This window comes from Symphalangus syndactylus, chromosome 11 (genome assembly GCF_028878055.3).
Source record: "Symphalangus syndactylus isolate Jambi chromosome 11, NHGRI_mSymSyn1-v2.1_pri, whole genome shotgun sequence".
Classification (NCBI taxonomy): Eukaryota; Metazoa; Chordata; class Mammalia; order Primates; family Hylobatidae; genus Symphalangus; species Symphalangus syndactylus.
This window is the reverse complement of record NC_072433.2, coordinates 110,402,832-110,422,996: the sequence shown is the minus strand read 5'-3', so window position 1 is coordinate 110,422,996 and position 20,165 is coordinate 110,402,832. Positions and strand designations below refer to the sequence as shown.

The 20,165-nt window shown below is 33.7% G+C and overlaps 1 protein-coding gene and 1 long non-coding RNA gene across 5 annotated transcripts in view; one reads left to right on the top strand and one right to left on the bottom strand.

Moving 5' to 3' along the window:
- The window catches only part of LOC134731854 (uncharacterized), a 130,888-nt gene that overhangs the window by 4,494 nt on the left and 106,229 nt on the right, over window positions 1-20,165 (bottom strand). Inside the window, exon 2 of the long non-coding RNA XR_010114493.1 lies at window positions 1,142-1,230. This is a non-coding gene — a long non-coding RNA (uncharacterized lncRNA). The remainder of the gene's footprint in view (window positions 1-1,141; window positions 1,231-20,165) is intronic.
- CEP120 (centrosomal protein 120) overlaps window positions 1-20,165 on the top strand; it is an 85,071-nt gene that overhangs the window by 61,972 nt on the left and 2,934 nt on the right. For 3 of the 4 annotated variants that reach the window (XM_055298976.2, XM_055298977.1, XM_055298978.1), the window contains exons 18-19: window positions 5,005-5,103; window positions 17,800-17,945. In XM_055298976.2, coding sequence (XP_055154951.1) covers window positions 5,005-5,103; window positions 17,800-17,945 — 245 coding nt within the window. Of the gene's footprint in view, window positions 1-5,004; window positions 5,104-11,033; window positions 11,384-17,799; window positions 17,946-20,165 lie in introns of those variants that run through there. The other variant, XM_055298979.2, reaches the window with a different exon arrangement.

Below are 20,165 nucleotides of genomic sequence, written 5' to 3'. Positions count from 1 at the left end.
ACAAGATGAGGTTCAAAGTATGGACCATTAAAGCCATGACAAGGAGTTTAGGTTTTTATTCTAATAGAGTTTTAGTATAATAGTAGTTAACAGTATGAACATGAGCCACATCACCTTGGTTCAAATCCTAGCTCTGCCACTTAGTTTACTTCTCTGTACTTATTTCCATATCTTTTAAATGGAGGTAGTAAGGTAATAAGGTTGATAACAGAATTAAATGACTCAATATTTGTAAAATGCTAAGCTTAGAACCTAGGACATTGTTTTACTTAAATCCTATGTTTGTAAATACAAGATTTAAGTAAATAATGAGATATCATTAAAGGGTTTTAAGTAGGAGAGTAACTTGATCTTTACATTAAGGACAAAAATTATTCATCTAATCTGTAGAAAATATGTGTTAGAGGACAAGACCTGTCTCTTCAGCTTATGACCCATATATTCAACTGCCTACCCAACATCTTTTCTTGAATGCCTTAGAACAATAGTTCTCAAACTTTTTGGACTCGGGGTCCCTATATTGATAATCACTGTATTAGAAGTGGGGAAAAAAAACCTAGATGACATTTTTATGAAAAATAACTATATTCTAAAACAAAAAATTGAGAAGAGTAACATTGTTTTACTATTTTACAAATCTCTTTAGTGTCTGGATAATAGACGTGTGAATTCTTATATCTGATTTTGAATTCACTCTGTTGTGATATTATACATCATGTAACATCTGAAAAACTGCAGTGTACATTTATAGAAGAATGAAAGTAGAAAAGACAAATAATCTTTTGATATTGTGAAAATAGTGTCCATCTCCTGGACCCTTGGAGGTCAGTCTTCAAGATATCCCAGAATGTCCAAAACTAAACTCAGCCATCTCCCTGAAATATATTTTTCATGTAGTGTTTCTGAACTCAGTAAATGTTTCTGTAGCCTCTTAACTGCCAAGCTATCTTGGGGTACTCTTATCCCCATAATGATTTGATTGCAAGTCTTAATTGATTCTTTTTCTTACATATTTTGGTCAGTCTCTTCATTTTTCTACCAGTGAACTTGAATCCAGCTGGACATTTCCCACTTCTCTTTTGATAAAACCAAGTAGTAAAAGTATTTCTGTGTTTATAAATATGAATTCTGTAGTACCTACCAGAAATATTTGAAGCACTCATTGGATAATGTCACATGGATTCTCTCAAGATCTATTACGTGGGTGTCTAAGAGTACTTCCATTTTACCCTGGGGAAATTTAAAGACCAGAAATCAAAATTGTAACAGAGGTGTTATCTTACTCATCCCTGAGTATAGACTGGTTGACTGGGTAATATCCACAATAAAAATAAATTTTAAATGACTTTTAAAATTTCTTCCAGCTATGCTCTTATCAAAAGGATAAAAATCATTAAACATATTAAAAGTGTAAGCAGTACTGTGAGTTTGCACTGAGAGAGAAAAGTCATCATTTAATTGCCTCTATTTTTAGACTTAATACATTGATCCAGCATGTTTAACTGCCTAGCGAAAAGAGGCTTTTCAGCTCTTCTGAAAATTCTTTGTAAATCTTTTTGGAGCCAGAAGAGGGCAGAATCTTATTTCTTAAAATAGTGACAGAGATAAATGCACGAAAAGAAAGACCCAAGTTAAAAAATATCTGATTTAATTTGTAAGCTCTGGTTATGTCTGAGAGCTTTTTTTCTTTTCTCATTACCTATTCTTTTCAGTGTAATATGCATATTCCCATTTTTTACTGAAATTGTCTAAAAATAAGTTAACATAAACCAGTAGTTTTAGCAACTGTAATTGTTGATTCTTTTTACAGGTTGCATATCCCTTATCCAAAATGCTTGGGACCAGAGGTGTTTCCAATTTTAGATTTTTTGGATTTTGGGATGTTTGTGTTGTATTTACCTGTTCAGTATCCCTGATCAGAAAATCTAAAGTCTGAGGTGCATTTCTTATGTGTCATGTCAGTGCTGAAAAAGTATTGGATTTTGGAACACTGTGGATTTTGGATTTTTGGATTAGGGATATATATATATATATATACACATACATATATATGTATATATACACATACATATATATGTATATATATACACATAGATATACACACATATAATATGTGGGTGTGTATATATATATATATATATATATATATATATATATAGCTTCAATAATTGGGACTTTAAAAAATGAAATATGGAAGGCATGTAATTTAGTATGGCCTACAGACGTTGAAAAGACTGAAGATATATTGAAAGAACATAGATATTTTTAATTAAGCTAAAATTTATGTATGTAAGAATATTTGGTGAGTGTCTACTATATGCCACCCCGACTTGGGGCAACTGGGAAAGATAAGAGAAAAATCAAAGACAGGAAGAGAAAAAGTACATTATCCCTTTGAGACTTACTTTTGAGACTTCACTAAAAGAGTTCATAAAGTAATTGGGAGATTACTCAGAGAGCAGTAAATGACCTTAAATAATCAAACACCAAGGAACGTGATAGAAACCATTTGGCGTTCGGAATCTAGTAGTTGTAAGACAGCTTCATGTAGAGGTAGATTCTGAGCTGAGCCTTAAGATTTAGGTAAGCAGAGGAAAAAGAACTGGCAGGCTCAGGAAGTAACTTGGGCAAGGAGTAGGGAAGGCACAGGGGACACAAACCTGGTTGGAGTAGGTTTCCTGTTGAGGAGAGCAGGTTGAGCGGGTAGGACAGATACTACATTTTGGAATGCCTTCAATCCTAGGTGTAGTAGTTGAGGTTTAATACTGTAGATAAATAGTAGCTACTATAGATTTATTTAATAGTGGTTTTTACAAGATTAGTAGATAGAATAGATTTGAGGCTGGGGAGGCTGGAGAGACAAAAGAACCTCTTATAGTCAAGATGAGTTGAGAAGAACCTGGGCTAAGGAAGTAGTGGTAGGAATAGAATTTGAAAATATTTCAAGAGAGAAATGTAGAGTTCCTTGTGACAGAATTAATCTGGGAATAGCAGATTAAGAGACAAAGACAATGCCATACTTCTAGTAAAGAACTAGAATTGTAGGTGTATTAAGAGTAGAAATAGGGAGATTGGAAACCAGTGAATTTTCATCTATGCTTTGAGTTTTCCTAGCCTCTGAATGGAATGTAGGTCCTGAGCTGAGTTTTTCTTTCAGGAATATATAACTTGGCTTATGGTCTATTACCTCAGTCATGACCAAGAAAACCTAAAGAAAACTATAAGTACAAAGGCTTCCAGAAGTCTAAATCTACTTACAGTAAGGGCTCTTAAGAACCCAAGGTCTTTGAATGCCTTGAAATTATATCAGAATTATAGTTGTGTACATTTTTTCTGGGAATTGGGTCCATATATTTCTTTAGAATCACAGAGACATCTATATCTTAAAAAAAGTAAGTTAGGAATCATTGATTTGGGGATAGGAATGAATTAGAAGAATGAGGTTTGTGTCTCAGATTTACTAGCTACAGGATTGTATTAAGAATAAAGAAATTATATCTATAACTATACATGTGTTTTAAATTAGTGTGACTATGCAAATACAAATTATTTTAATAATTACGGCAGAACAGATATAGCCTATCCACAATTTTTTCTGATGGTGCATTGAGTATAAGTAATCCCTCTAGGTTCATCTCTGGCCTAACCCCTCATTCTTGGGCTCATCTAGTATACTAGACCTTCTTCAAGACCCATGGACATGATTGCTTGTATAATTGAATACTATCCTCTTATCCCACAGTGACAAAAATATTTTTTTCTTCTGAGGTATGGCCTCTTGTTAAATTACCAAGTAGTAGGTATACATCTTTGGGGCATAAGTAGAAGAGATCATCTTCAATAGTCTCAGCAGTATTATTCAACTTAAGATGCTTGAGTCTAGTTGCGAAATGTCAACACATTTAAATCCAAGCACTAGGGATTTGTAAAGCAGAAAAGACCTTGACTCTATATGTATTCATATATTACCGCAGAAGATGTTCTACACTTTTCTGAAGGGAATTTGGCCATCTGTTTTTCCTTTCATTTTATTTTCATATGAGTTTTCTGAAGTTGGAATTTTTGGATGGTGTCTTCATTTTTGTTTTCCTGTAAAATATTACAAGCCATATGTATGGGAAAAACTAGACTTGATATAAAAATTAGACCGGTTCAGAGTAACAGTGTTTTACTGTAATTCAAGCAGATTATTACATTATCACTTAATAGTAAAACTGTCTGTTGGCTACATGAATTTGTTTGGTACTTGGTTTGAAACACTGAGTACATTCCAAAACATAGCCAAGTTGGCTTCAGTGCATGTACAACAGATTGCCTGCTGCAAGTATAAATAATCATATTTTTTAATTGAATCACTTTAGTGTTTTTCTTTATATATTTGAGGAAAAATAGAAAATAGAATGTGTGTTATTAAGGAACATTATTTTTCTTACTCTTGGCTTTATGTTAACATTCTTAAAATATTTTTGACTTTGTACTCTTAGTAAACTGCTTTCTGATAAAACATTTCACTGTTTTCAGAGTTTCATGATTTTGCCAAAATATAGTTATACAAGCATCTCTACTGGCTGTCTTCATAAGACAAAATTCCATATGAAGATAGGCCTCCAAAAAGAAAATTTGGCTTCTAAGATTTAGAGTTACAGCTAAATTGGAATGTTAACAGTTAGAACTGCTTTTTGTAAAAAATGAATGTATTTCTCACTCTATGATCTTTATATAATATATATGTTTAAATACATTTATAGTAACTGTCTGGAGGTTAAGACTAATTCACTTCTTTTTAGGATAGACTGTTAGGCAATAAAAAGAAGACTATATTTTAAACAAGAAAATGTTCATGTGCCATAATATTTATAGTAAATTATATAACAGTTTTAGATGATGTCGTATGTTACACTGTATAAACTCTTTTCTTAAGCCAGACTCTTTGTATATATTATCTTTCAGTGGTTGTACACAGTGGTATAGTGTTTCACTTGATATGATTTTAATCACTGTTAGGTTGAACTTGAAAGAAAGTTGGAATCTGCAACTAAGTCTAAACTGCATTACAAGCAGCAGTGGGGACGAGCTTTGAAAGAACTTGCCAGACTTAAACAGGTATGTAGTTTATAGCTTATTCTTTATATATCTTTTTCCCTTGTTTCTTTGCAAATTCGCATGTTTGGCAATATGTTTTACATTCAGATGTCTGCATTTGAATATTGCTATTTTTTGAGATTAGAGGCTTTTATAAAAATATGTTATAAAGGCAAGATCCTTCTTTTTTATAGTTAGAAACTGAAACAATTATGTCTTTTAAAACAAATTGCCAGCTATCCCTTTCCTCAGAAGAAACTGGGAATAATTTATTTTACTTTCACTTATAAAACAACTGCTCTCTTCTTTCTTAGGATTAAACTTTCCACTGGGAGTGCTTTTTAGGACGAAATTTAAGGATAACTTGAACATTTTCTCAAGTTTAAGAATATATTTTAAATGTTATTCTTAAGACACAGTAATTCAGTCAAGAAAAGGAATTACAGGGAATTTTTGAAAGATTTTTAAAGAAACATTTAAAAACTTTGATAGAAGTTTTCTGAATTCTTATTTTTTTTCTTTCCTGCTACCAATCAACAAATGCTGTTAGCTTCAGAAGAAATTAATCTTAATTTTGGACATATTTGATCTTAATCATTTGAAGAAATTATGAATAAGATTTTTATTTTGAATCTAACCCTAACTGACCTAAATCTTTTAAAGATAATAGTGGTTAGTTTATTCTAAGTTCACTTTTCTTTAATGTGTCAGTTTTATTCTGAATGAAATTTCACACATAGGGTCTTTCAGGTTTGTATTTTTCTTAATATGTCTCCATAACCTTCAAATACTATTAAACATCATTATGATATTATACTAAGTGCTTACCGCTTTCATGGAGTACTACCAGTCTACATGAGAATTAAAAACTAGGGTAGGTAGTTTACCCTAACATTAGAGGAGTTGGGATTGTAAGCATTACAAATGAAGACAGGTAGATAGATATATAAATATAAAATAATGTACCATGTGACTATATTATATAAATGTGGACAGGACTAAGGATAGACATTATGGGTAGTACTAAGAGTCTCCTGTATTGAAAGCAGTGTCTTACATGTACAATAAGTATAAAATAATATTATACCAGGTGTAAATATATGTAAGACATAGGCCTTTTCATCACAGAGCTTGCAATTTAGTAATAAGGAAGAAACAACTATAAATATAAAATTTACTGCCTAATAGTAAGAGCCTTGCTTGACACAGGCCATATAGAGTACTCAGGAGGAGAAAGTACGTCTATTTAATAGGAGTTGGAAAGGTGTCATAGGAGAGGAGGTATTTGTATTAGACCTCTGGAGATAGATACTTAAGATTTTAATAGAGGAATTGGTTGTGATTTAGGAAAGTAGTGGGGGAAATGTAAATATAATGAACAGAATGATCATAGCAAAGAGGCATGAAGTGGGAAAGCATAGGCTGTTCTTATAAAACAGAGGAGGGCCCATTTTCTAAGTAAGTCATTTCTGGTAATAAGGGCTGGAACTTAAGTAGTAGCAGTAGGAATGCAACAAGAAGATTCTTGTCAAAGTTATGATGCCAAGGGCTCAAGCTTCAGTGTCTGTTCCAGTTTTGGAAATACAGTTACTAAAAAGCTGTTTGGAGGGTGGGAAGGAGATAGGATTTGCAAATTTGGGTGTTTTAATTTTTACAGAGTGAAATTCGGCTACCAGTTAGAAATAGGAATCTGTTGTTGGGAGAATGATTGGGCTTAAAAATAGACATAAAGGAGTCCTTTGCAGAGGTAGTGTTTAAAGTTGTGCCAGCTAGAACTTGGAATTCTTATGTTTAGGAAAGAGAAAAGAAAGCTAATGAAGGAAGTAACAACTAGAGAAAATGTGAAGATCATGAGATGATACTGTTAGAGCAATTAGCATGTATCGAAGGCTTACTTTGTGCTAGGTATAACACTGAGCCCTTCAGAATTTATCATTTAATCCTGACAAAGATCCCTACATAGCAGGTAATATTCCCATTTTATTAGGTAGGTGCAAAAGTGAAAGCGGCAAAAACCACAGTTACTTTTGCACCAACCTAATAGGTGAAGAAACTGAGACTTAAAGAAGTTAAGTTGCATGTGATCACGTAGGTACTAAGTGATAGACCTAGCATTGAAAGCTTTTGATGAATCCAGCCTCAGGCTCTTTCCCTTTATGATATGGTCTTAGTCCATTGAAGTCAAGGAATGAAATAATTTCTAGGAGAAGAAAATTAGCCACTCTGACGAGAGTACTGAGCTACGGGTCATCGTGAGTTGGTATATCCTAAGAAGGAAAATGGCATCACTGACAAGAGAGACCAGGTCTGGTAATGAGAATTAAAGTAATTTTGAGAGAGAAGCGGCTAATATATGGTCCTGATGCCAAGATATTTAAATGCATATAGTATAATAGAGAGGAGTCCCTGTGGAATTGGGGCCACGGAAATATGATGAGAATGGCTGCTAAAGGTAACAAGATATAAACTCCATCAGAAGCAGCATAAATAGTAGTTAAGAACATGGCCTTGGAGTCAAGAGAGCTAGGTTGAATTTTGGTTCTACCTCTCTGACTTTGGGAATTTAACTTCTCTGATTAGTCTCTTCATTTGAACAATGAGAAATGTTCTTCCACAGGTTATTCTGAGAATAAACGAGTGGTTTTAAACTGCTTATTTAATACAGTGTTTGTTTGATACATAGTATGTTCTCAGTAAATGGTAAGTAACTTGTTAAAAAGAGATGAGCCATAAAGCTGTTCTGTGGTGGTGGTGCGTTCAGTCAGTGGGGACCTAATTGGACAGTGGCTTTCGATATTGATGAACAGAACAAATACTAGAGGGCTTTGTGACTGACAGAATTCTTAAGTGTGCATAATTGGGGGATATTGTTATGCAGTGATAGATGTTCTGTAGAAAACTGTACAGAAGGAAAAAGTATGTAAGGGCTAAATGTACAGATGTGCAAGAGTGTCAGTAGGTAAACTTCCCAAGTTTGAGTATAAAGGAATGTGAGTACATTGAGATGAAGAAACATCTGTGGTTAGTTCATTCTTTCATTCATTCAGCAAGTGCTTATTGACAGCCTGCTATGCACCTTGCACAATGGGATGCTATGGGTATAGCAGTTGTTCACCTAGGAGGACTGATACTTAGAATATAGCAGGGTGGTAAGAAATGTAAATGAAGTCAGCAAGTATTAGAAAAACAAGGGGACCACTGGGGGCTATCACCACATTTGTCACTCAGAGCTAAAGGAGAAATATCTCAATGAGAAAATGATTCAAATAACAGTACTGGATAGGAAATCATTGCAAGTTTTTAAATGGAGAGTAGATGGGGAAGAAGTGGAAAATAGTGCTTCCATTGAAGAAGCTGAGCAGTGAACAGTCATTACACATTACCCAAATCAGCTGAAAAGGGGGAACAATGTGAGCTATTGGTTAGGGCATTTTCTATGGAGAACTGAATAATCATTAATTATTGAAACAATGTCGTTATAATTGACATGTTTTTTATTGAGAAGTATCTATGCAAGAACTTTTTACTTTGTCATGTTCGTATGTGTATATTATAGATTACATTCTTTAAGTTTTTCACCATTTGAGGTAGTTTCAAAAAATATAAGTAAACAGTGTTCTGAATAGAATCCCCCAAATTCCTGGCTTTTGATTAGTTTTACACTGGGGTATTGAAGTAGTCTCCTTTAAAAGAAGATTCAGTGTGAAAGGCTCCCTCCTTCCTAACACACGCATCCTCATACACTTTTGTTATCTTCTGGATCTTTTTTTCATTTAATCCATTTTCTATTTAACCTTCTTCTTGTGTATTTCCTACCCTCTTGCCCAAAAAAGCATTGCAAAGTAATTTTAGCTAGTTTATTCAAATAAGGAGAATATCGCAAACATTTAGATACCTTTTGTAAAGAAAAGGGAAAAAAAAGTTTTAAATTAGTGGTTCAATTCTGAAACTTATACTCCATGAAAGAAAAGTTCTTTGAGTGCAGAGATGCTCATTGCTTTTCATTGCAAACCAATTTTAATCCTTATCCCACAAACTTTCTGCTTTAGAGGCAACACTGTAAACACATTTGAGGTCACTAGGAATCATTGATGTTGTGCAGACTACACTGAGATGCAGCACTTTAAGAAGAAAAGTAATAGACCTTGGGATTACCATAGTGAATTGTGCTCTTTTAGTAACATTAAAATTAATAACTTCATCAAATAGGCACATTTCATGTGTGTGAAAATTACTCAATTTTTTTTCCTTGAACATTTTATTAAAAACACATTTATTGTGCTTGAATATAATTTTGGAATCGTCTATCTGGTTTTGTTCAGAAGATTGTTTGTGCAACTTCTTGTTTAAATTGGATTAGTACCATGTTAATTTTACATTGCCCCTGGTGAATAGCCACGGGCTGTAATCTCTGCCAGTAATTTGTCACATCAAAACCCTCTGGAGGGCCATACAAAACATTTGTGTAGTACGGATTAGATGGTGAAAGCCATATCTTAGATTGTTAATAAATGTTAATGACAAAACCCAGCTGGTAAAGCTTGGAAATAAGACCTAATGCTTGGTGCCCATTGCCAGAAGAATGTTTAAACAGTGATTTCCATTACTCAAACGTGACCTACGATAGTCAATTTGTGAATTAAAAATATAACCTTCTAATTATTTAGAAAAAAAAATCTTTTCTTTTGATTCACAACCGTAAAAGCCTGTGTCCCAGTGGTAAGCTTTTTTGTTCTTTGGTAACTGGGAAGGCAACAGCTGTAAAATATAAATAAGCATAACATAAAATGAGTCCTGATTTAGAAAACGAGGAAGTGATGCCCTTAAGTTTGATAACATGGGACAAAGTTAAAAGTTCTACTTGTTAGACTTGTAAGAGGTAATTTAGTTTCCTTTTTTCTTCTTCAAGATATACTATAGAAATATTTTAAAACCAAAACAAATACTTGAATTGCATTGGTCTACAAATACTCAAGTGAAGTTGTCTGCTTTCCTACTTGTGCTCTAAACAACATATTTGCATATTTACTTAAAAACGTTTCTTGACATCTTAGAATATCATTAAGCAGAATAAAACCTACTTTTTAAAAAATAAGTGAAGCATTGTTATGAAGTATGAGTTTGTTATAGACAATTTAACATTTTTATGTCAGATATATTCAGAGTAGGTATGTTTGTTCCCAGGACAGGAAAGAGAACAAACGTTTTGGGAAGGATTGTGGGTCCCTTACCATATTTGTGCACAGTAGATCTGTTTAAAAGTGAGCTGATATATTTAGTTAAAACAACACAGACTTCATTGGCTGACATCAGCACTATCTTGTCCAGCCTCCTGCTTATCCACTCTGAGTAATTAATTTGATTAATTTATAAGTAATTTAGCCAAGGATGGGATGTAAATCTTTGTTTAAGAAAACAGTTGGAGGTCCAAGTCTTGGTTAAAAACTGTGTCTTGAAACCATCCAGGCCCTCCTACTGACTTGTCAGCTCTGGGTTATTTTCAGAAAACTTTACTTGAGTTCCTTAGTTTAGTTGTAAGTTTTTTCCCACAGACTTACATGGTATGTGTGAGTGGGAGAGTAAGTAGTGGCCACTTTTTAGCCGCTGTTTAGTCTAGTGTATGTATGTTTACATCTCCTCTCTGGATTTATAGGCAGCCAAGGCAAAATAAAGATTATACTCACTTGATTGAGGAGCCTTTAACCCAGAGCACCTGGCACTGGAGAGGACTTCTTTCACTAACCTCTAATTTGTGTGTGTGTGTGATTATTATTAATGCCCTATACTTGATTAAAAATTCAAAGCATTTAAAGGATTTTCTTATGTTTTAGAAAATGTTAAATTTTATCAAAAACTTAATTTTACAGAGTAATCTAAAGCTAATAATCAACTTTTATTACTTATTTCCTGCTTGCAGTCATATTTACTCATTGTTAAAATTTTTTAAAAAGCCAATTTGCAGCACCATATAACATGGACACTACAGATCACCAGCAATCTTATCCTCTCCTCAGCCAAAGAAGTTTGGTGTATTTTTGTCCAGATGTGTTTTTCTTTTTAAATAACTTTACAATGAAATAAATATACATTTCAAAGAAGGTTCTTCTACTCTTTCCACCTGCCTCCTGGTTTAAGAAACAGAGCATTATTATTAATGCTTTGCAAGCCCTCTGTATCCCTTTCTCAACTGTGTCTTCTCTTTCCAGAGGTAACCACTGTCCTGAATTTGATATTTATTATTCCTTTGCTTTTTGTCATAATTTTGTAACGTAAGATACATTAAAAGTCTTTTTGCAAACAACATTGCTTAGTTTTGTATGTTTTGAACCTTTATATACATAGAATCATTCTCTATAAATATTGCACAATTTTATCCAGGATAAGAGAACACTGAATGTGTTAGTACCTGTAAGAGTTTCTGTAGTATTTATAGCTAAAAAGGGGATTTCTGGTACTAGGGGACATTCATTTCTTCAGCTTCACTAAATATCACATAATTATCTTTAAACTGATTATACTAATTTATAATTCCCAGTAGTAGCATATAATTGTTCCTGTCCTTCACATTTTTGCCAACAATTGGCTATTGTCAGATGTCTTAAATTTTTCAGTTTGGTTTGCCCCAAGTACTGTCACATTGGGGCTTACATTTTCATTCCTCTAGTTACTAATAACTTTGAGCATCTTTTCCTATGTTTGTTTTTGAAACAAGGTCTGTCACCCAGGTTGGAGTGCAGTGGTGTATTCACAGTTCACTGCAGCCTCGACCTCCTAGGCTCAGGTCATCCACCTCAGCCTCCCAAGTATCTGGGACTACAGGTGCACGTCACCATACCTGGCTAATTTTTGTAAAGACAGGGTTTTGCCACGCCACTTACATTTCTTCATCTGTGGAGTGCCTGTTTATGTCTTGTGCTCATTAGAAATTAATCAACAAGTGTAATTCAGATTTTGGAATATCAGACAAGAAGTTTGAAATACTACCATTATTATACGCTAGAAAATAGGTGATATGATGAAGAAATGTATTAGAGAAGTGGTATATTTTGAGACTATCTTATGTGTAATTGGAGAAAGAATGGGGAGAAAGCAATATTTAAGAGATACTAAGAATTTTCCAAAAGTAAAAAAGATACCAGTTCATAGATTCAAAAATATGTATGAACTGCAAGCAGGATAAATACAAAGTAAGCCTACCTAGATGCATCACGGCAAAATTGACAAAAAGCAAAGAAAAACCTTAAAAGTTGTTGGGGGCAGGGGTGGACAGATACATTGCCTTCAAAGGGGCAATGATAAGACTGACAGATGACTTTTTAACAAAAATAAAGAAGTTTGTAAGATGGTAAAATAGCATCCCTAAAGTACTAAAGAAAACAGTTGCTGAACTAAAATTTTGTTACCCAGTAAAAGCATTATTTATAAATAGAAGACTTCAGACTGACAAAAATTGGCAGAATTTGTCATGGCAAATCTGAAGCAAAAGAAATACCTGGGTTCTTCAGGCAGAAGAATGATCCCAAATGAAAGCTTTGAAATGCAGAAGAGTACAGAACAATGGAAATTAAATATCAGGCTAACTGTAAATGGATATTGGTTGTAGGTAAACAACAATAACAGTATTTGTTGACTTTAAAATATACATAGAATTAAAATTTATGACAAAAATACTGCAAAAATATGAAGAGAGTGAAATGTTTAGAGTATGTTGCATTATCTGAAGTTGTAAAAGTCCTAATTAGATTCTGTTAAGTGAGGGATACATATTTCTAAAAGAAGAGTTAAAAATGATTTAGTAACAAGATTGAGGGTGAAAATTGAATGACAAATTATTTGATTAAAAGGAGAGAGAAGAAATATAAAATAGATGGAATGAATAGAAAATCATAAGATGGAAAGATTTAAATCTGTATCACCAAATGCTTTAAATATAAGTGGACCAAATGCTCCCATTAAAGACAGATATTTAAAAGCTGAATTTTAAAAAGCTAACAATATGCTTTGTAAGAGATACACCTTAAATATAAGAACATAGGATGGTTGAATTCTAACAGAAGGAAAATATATACTACAATAATAGTAAGAGAAAGCTGGTCTAGCAATACTTAATATTAGGCAAACCAGACTTTAGGGCGAGAGGCATTTTACTATAGGTAAAGGGAGTTTTCATAGTTATAAAAGGGGGTTAATCCACCTGGAAGATGACAACAATTCTACATTTGTACCTGGTAACACAGCAACAAGTTAGATAAAAAATTAATAGAGCTAAAAAGAGAAATAGGTAAATCTATAATGATAGAAGATTTTACCATAACTCTCCTGAGAACTGATGGTGCAAACAGACCGAAAATAAGTAACAATGTAGAAGATTTGGGTAACACAACTAACCATTGATATATTCTAGAACACTTCATCAAAAAAGTCCAGAATATACACTATTTTCTGGTGCACATGGAACATTCAGTCAAGTTGCTTATATGCTGGATTAAACTACAATTCTCAACACATTCCAGAAGATTGTAATTTAGAATATGTTCTCTGACCACAGTGATATTTAGCTAGAAATAAAAAGATAATAAGAAATGTCCCCAAATGAGTGAATATTAAGTAGTATACTTCTCGTAACCCATGGTAAACTGGAGACCACAGTAAAATTAGAAAATATTTTGAACTGAAAAATAGTGCACATAAAACACATCAAAGTGTGGGATTTAGTGAAAGCTGTGCTTAGTGGGAAATGTATAACCACAGTTGTGTTTAGAAAATAAGACAATAAATCTGCTCTCTAAATATTCCTTTCAAAAACTCAGTAGAACAAGAAGAAAGTGAAATGAGAGCAAAGAAATAAGAAGAATAGAAATTAATGAAATGGGGGAAAATGTACAAGAAAAATTAAGCCAAAAGTCATGTCTTTGAAAGGACCCCACCCCCCTTAGCAAGTTTTCAAGGACAAGAACAGACAGTAACTATGCATATCAGGAATTGAAAAAAGAGACAAGACTACAGATCTCAAAGACATTTACAGAGATAAGAGGATAGTATGAACAATTTCATGTGAATTTGAAAAAAGAGCTTACAAAACCGATACACCAAGAAACAGAAAATAGGAAATAGTCTTATAGCTATTAGAAAAATTGAATCTGTAATAAAAAACCTTTCCACAAAGAAGGCTCCAGACCCTTATGTCTTCACATTTGAATTTTAGTAAACATTTTAGGAAGAAATAACACTAATCTTACACAAAGATTTTAGAAATTGGGAAGTGAAAAATGCTTCTTACTTTTTTTTAAATGAGACTAGCATAACCTTGATCCTAAAAGCTTACAAGGACAAAATTAATTGGCCAGTCTTTTAAAACATTAAAGATACAAGTTTAAGATATTAAACTTGTAAGCATCACAACGAAGTTTATTTACCAAACAAATGCAAGGTTGGGTATTTACCACATTCAAAGATTAAAGGAGAAAAAAACCATATCAATAGCTGCAGAAAAAGTCATATTCATTAACAAACTAAGACTAGACAGGAAATTTGTTAATCTAATAAAGAGTTTTTACATAAAGCCTACAAAAAACATTCTTAAAATAATGAAACTTTCCTCTGAGATCAGAAATGAGAGAAACATTCCCTCTATTACCATTTCTGTTCAACATTGTATTAGAGGTGTTCTAGCCAATGTAATAGGGCAAGAAAAAGAAATAGTGTATCATTTGGAAAGGAGAAAATAAAACTACCCTTATTTGCAGATAACACAGATGTATTTAGAAAGCTATAATAACCTATGGGGAATAAGTGAGTTTAGCAAGTTTGCTGGAAACAAAGTCAATATGTAAAAATCAATGTTATTTGTCTACTAGAGGCAATTAGGAAGTGAAAATTGTAAAGCTCTACCATTTACAGTAGCATCTAAAATATAATCAAAGAAGTATGTTAGTCTTCACATATAGAGAACTATAAACTATTATCAAAAGTTAAGACCTACATGATTAGGTAAACCATTTCATTGATTGAAAAATTAATATTTTAAACACACTGGTTTTGGCCAAATTGATGTGTGGATTCAATATAATCATCATAAAATCTCAGCAGGTTTTTTTTAGCCTTAGAAATGGAAATTTATATGAAAATGTAAGAGCCAAGAATAGCTAAAATCATTTTGAAGAATAGCCAAAGGTAGAAGAACTTACACTATCATATATTAAGACATTGTTACAAGAGTTACAGTAATTAAAACAGTGTAGTGTTAATGTAAGGATAAATAGATCAGTTTAGAGCATCCAGAAACAAGCATACATATGTGGACAGAGATGATATGTGACAGGTGATAACTGCCAAGCAACAAGAGAAGAGGTGTTTTTCAGTAAATGTTGCTAGATCAGTTTGAGCTCTACATGGGGAAAAAGTGAAACTTCAAGAGAGTAACATAAAAGAATATCTTCAAGATTGAGACAGACAAAAAAATGTCTTAAATAGGAAAGAGCACAGTTAACCAAAAAGGAATAAACAGAAAAATCTGAACTATGTTAAAATCAAGGATTCTCTTTATTAAAAACATCATTAAAGGAGTAAAAAGGCCAAAGACTACTGGGAAATAGTTGTAATTTATATAATTGACAAAGGGCCTATCCAGTATTTATAAACACCAATAACAGAAGATGGACAACCAAGTAAAGTACCAACAGCTTAAATAGGAACTTTATAAACAAAGATACCTAAATGTCATTAAAACTATTAAAATGTGTTCAACCTCACTGGTCTTTGAATAGTGCAAGATAAAATCACAATGAGATACTACTATGTAACCTGTCAAATGGCTAAAATGAAAAAAAATGACATTACCAAGTGTTGGCAAGAATATAAAGCACTGGAATGCTCAAGTGGAAGTATGAATTGATATGACTACTTTGCAAACTGTTTGAAAATACATGTTGAACATCCCTAATCCGAAATTCTTCAAAATCTGAACTTTTTGAGCCCTGACAGGACACCACAAGTGGAAAAATCTACACCTGACCTTATGTGACAGTTCACACAGAATTATTTAAAACGTTGTGTAAAACATTATGTAAAATTACTTTCAGGCTGTGTATACAAGGTGTATGTGAAACAAATGAATTTCATGTTCAGACTGTCCCATCCCGAAGATATCTCATTATGTATATGCAAATATTTCAAAATCAAAACACTTACGGCCCCAAGCACTTCAGATAAAGGATACTAAAACCTGTATTTACTAATGCTGTTGTAATTCTTACATCCTCTGACCACGCAATTTGAAGGCTATGTAAATATCTAGTAGGAATGCATACAAATGTGTTCCAAAAGACATGTATAAAATCTTCACATCACCAGTATTTATCATTCAAAACTAGAAACTGCCCAATGTCCTTCAGCAGTGGAATGAATAAATTGTATATTCATTCAATGGAATGCTGTATAATAATGTAAATGATTAACTACAGAGAACAATGAGTCTCAAAAACAATGTTAAATGAAAGAACCCTGGTACAAATACATACTGTACAGATTCTGTGTTAAGTTCAAAACTTCTTTGTGTTTTTAAAATTAGGGCAGTAGTTATCATTGGGAAAGGGCAATTGGTTAGTGAGTGGGAGGAGACACAGACTTCTGGGATTCTGGCAGTCTGATCTGGATGGTGGGTATGTGAGTGGTCCACTTTGTGAAAGTATGTCAAAATGTACCTTGTCATTTGGCAGTTTTCTGTTTGTTACAATTCAATAAATACTTTAAAAAAATAGTTAACAAAAACCTATTGACTCAGCTCTCCCACTTTGGGATTCTGTCCTAAACCAAAGAAAATGACTTAAGGATTCCTGAGCTAACTGTGTGATAGATGACAAGGTGTCCTATTACAGCATTGTCTGTAGTAGCAAAAGTGTCTGTTATTGAGAAAGTGGTTGAATAAGTCATGGAATATCCATTATGTGGAATGTTACTCATTTATTTTAAAAGACTTTATCTGTTGACCTGAAGAATTGTTAAACTTTTTTAAAAATGCAAACTAGAATGTATTGTTTGTTTTCATTTTTGTTTAAGAATATATGTGCATAGGTTTTTGTATGAGTCTGGAGAACAGTGGAAAGGCATATTTACTGAAGTAGGAGTGGAATTAGTGATTTGTATAGGGACAGTTAATTGAATTTTTCTAGGTACATCTTTGCATAATGGTTTTCTCAGATGCTGCTCTTACCACTAGCCTTTTGGCTGTTCATTGTATTGACAGTTCATTGTATTGATAGCATCCTCTTTCTTGCCCTCAACTTCTGTTGTCCTGTGATAGCCAATATCAATCACTGATTGAAGGATTATGACTTACAGTAAAAGAGAAGTAATAGAGTGTTTAGAGAAAACCTAGCTGGGTATTTCTGGATAATATGTACCTCATAAAATTAGCAGTGCAAGGGTGGGCACACACCTTTGGCCCAGGTACTCCTACTTGGGCCCAGAGGCCAAAGCAGGAGGATTGCTTGAACCTAGTAGTCTGTGGCTGTAATGTGCTTCGCTGCTCCTGTGACTAGCCAGTGCACTCCAGCCTGGGAAACACAGTGAGACTCTGTTCTTAAAAAAAAAGAATTGGCAGTGTGTGGCTATATCATGGGTGTTGTCAAATAGGATTATAATCATAATCACAAGTCAAAGTAATATAAAATATGTGTTCCTAATAATGATATGGCTTGTTTCTTTGTTTCTTTCAAGAGGGAGCAAGAAAGTCAAATGGCTCGTCTTAAAAAACAGCAGGAAGAATTGGAACAGATGAGACTACGTTACCTGGCCACTGAGGAAAAAGATACAGTAAAAACCGAGCAACAAGAATTGTTGGATATAAGAAACGAATTGAACAGGTATAACAACTAAAAGTTTTTCTTTCAAAAACCAAAGTTTGGTTCAGGGAAGGTACAACTTCAGGTCTCCCAAGGATAAAGTAGATCATACATAAAAATATATAAAATGTAGCGGACATATACAATAGAAAATCTGTGCCAGCTGGGCACTGTGGCACATGCCTGTAATCCTAGCACTTTGAGAGGATGGTAGGAGGATCGTTTGAGCCCAGGAGTTCCAGGCTGCAGTGAGCTGTGATCATGCCACACTGCACTCCAGCTTGAGTGACAAGAGTGAGACCTTGTGTCAAATTTAAAAAGAAAGAAAAGAAAATCTATGCCAAAGACTATTAAACTTTTTTTTTTCTATGAATACAGCTATGGCAAGTCCATTCAGCTCTTGTGTTTCCATTTATAGCATTACTACTTTAAAATTTATTTTTGTGTGATGATATCAGAATTATTGCTACCATTAAACTGAGTCTTGACTTATATAAAGTATAAGAAATTTCACATTTAGTTATATTATTAATATCTGTAACAATAGCTCTTAATGAGCCCTTACTTTGTGCCAGGAGCTGTTTTAAATATCTTATTATTGCCCGGCTCATTTTTTTTTTAATCTTTAAAGCTACTTTGTGAGGAAGATATTTTCACCATTTTCAAGATGAAGAGATTGAAGATTAAAGACAGAGCTTAAACATTATTCAAGATCATGTAGCTAGTAAATCATGGAGCCAGAGTTCAAATCCGATTCCAGAGATTGCATTTTAACTACTATACTACACTGGGCTTCTCTGTAGTGCTGTGTTCATCTGAATCACAACTTCAAGTGTTTCATGTTAGAAAAGTAATCACTAGGAAGCAGCATAAAAATGAATTCTAGTCTTTTTGGAGGGTGGTTTTGGGGGAAGACTTTTCAGCTTAGTTTATCGAAGGTCTAGTATATTTTTCTTTGAGCAAAGTGCAGTTTTAGTTAACTTGGACTGGTTAAAAAAAATACCACAGACTGGGTAGATTAAACAGAAGTTTATTTTCTCACAGTACTAGAGGCTAGAAGTCAAAGATCACAGTGCCAGTGTGGTTGGTTTTAGAGAGCCACCTTCTTGCTGTGGCCTCTCTCTGGTGTCTCTTCTTAGGAGAACACTAATCCCATGATGAGAGTTCACCCTCATGGCCTCATCTAAACCTGATTGTCTCCCAAAGGTCCATCTCCAAATACCATCACATTGGAGGTTAAGGGTTCAACATCTGAATTTGACAGGGACACAGTTCAGAGCCTACACATTACACTTAAAACAGTATCTTATTATATCTCCATGTATGAAGTGGAGAAAAATGTGGTCACTATATTAAGTGGGTTCCTAGCTGAATTAAATAACAATATTTAAAAGATAATTGAAGAAATAACAGTTGTAAAAGGTCAGCTCTAAGTACCATGCTTAACAGGATTCAGTCTGTGGTACTTTTATTCTCATTTATTCAGGAAATATTTATTTGGTATCTACCATGTTGTAGACTTGGAAGATATTACAAATTTATGATCTATAATATCCTTGCCTTCCAAAATATAGCACTTTCTTGGTTCTAGTTTACAAATATATATTTAGCTCCTGCTGTTTGCTAAGCACTGTTTTGGTGGGTTAAAGATATCCATGTTGCCTATCAAATTTGTAGATCATATACAATTGAATCTTACTAATGTCTTAATAAATTAGGATTCTGAGAGAACTGAAACTAACAAGATTAAATATATTAGAGACAAAAGCAGAGTCCTCTGTATAAGCTATAAGCAAAATCACTTAAGTGATAGATAAGATATAAAACAGTTCATGTGAAGAAGCCTAGGAGAACTTACGTGGCCATTAATAATGGTGTGATTTGGCTGCCAAAGAGTCAGTGCAGTTAGGGACATTCATAGAAGTAGTGTTCAGTATTCAGTAATGGTAAATCACCTCTGGGGTGTTCTTACCACTGTGCAACACACTTTAAGGGAAATCAGCTACCTAGAGAGCTTCCAATGGCATGTGACCAGGACAGTAAGGGGCAATATATCATGCCATCCAAGAAGTGGTTAAGAGAGTGAGGGAGTTTGAGACCAGCCTGGAAAACATAATGAAATGCCGTCTCTAAAAACAATATATATATACAAAATTTAGCCGGACGTGGTGGCATGGCCTATAGTCCCAGCTACTCGGGAGGCTGAGGTGGGCAGATCCATTGAGCCCAGGAGGTCAAGGC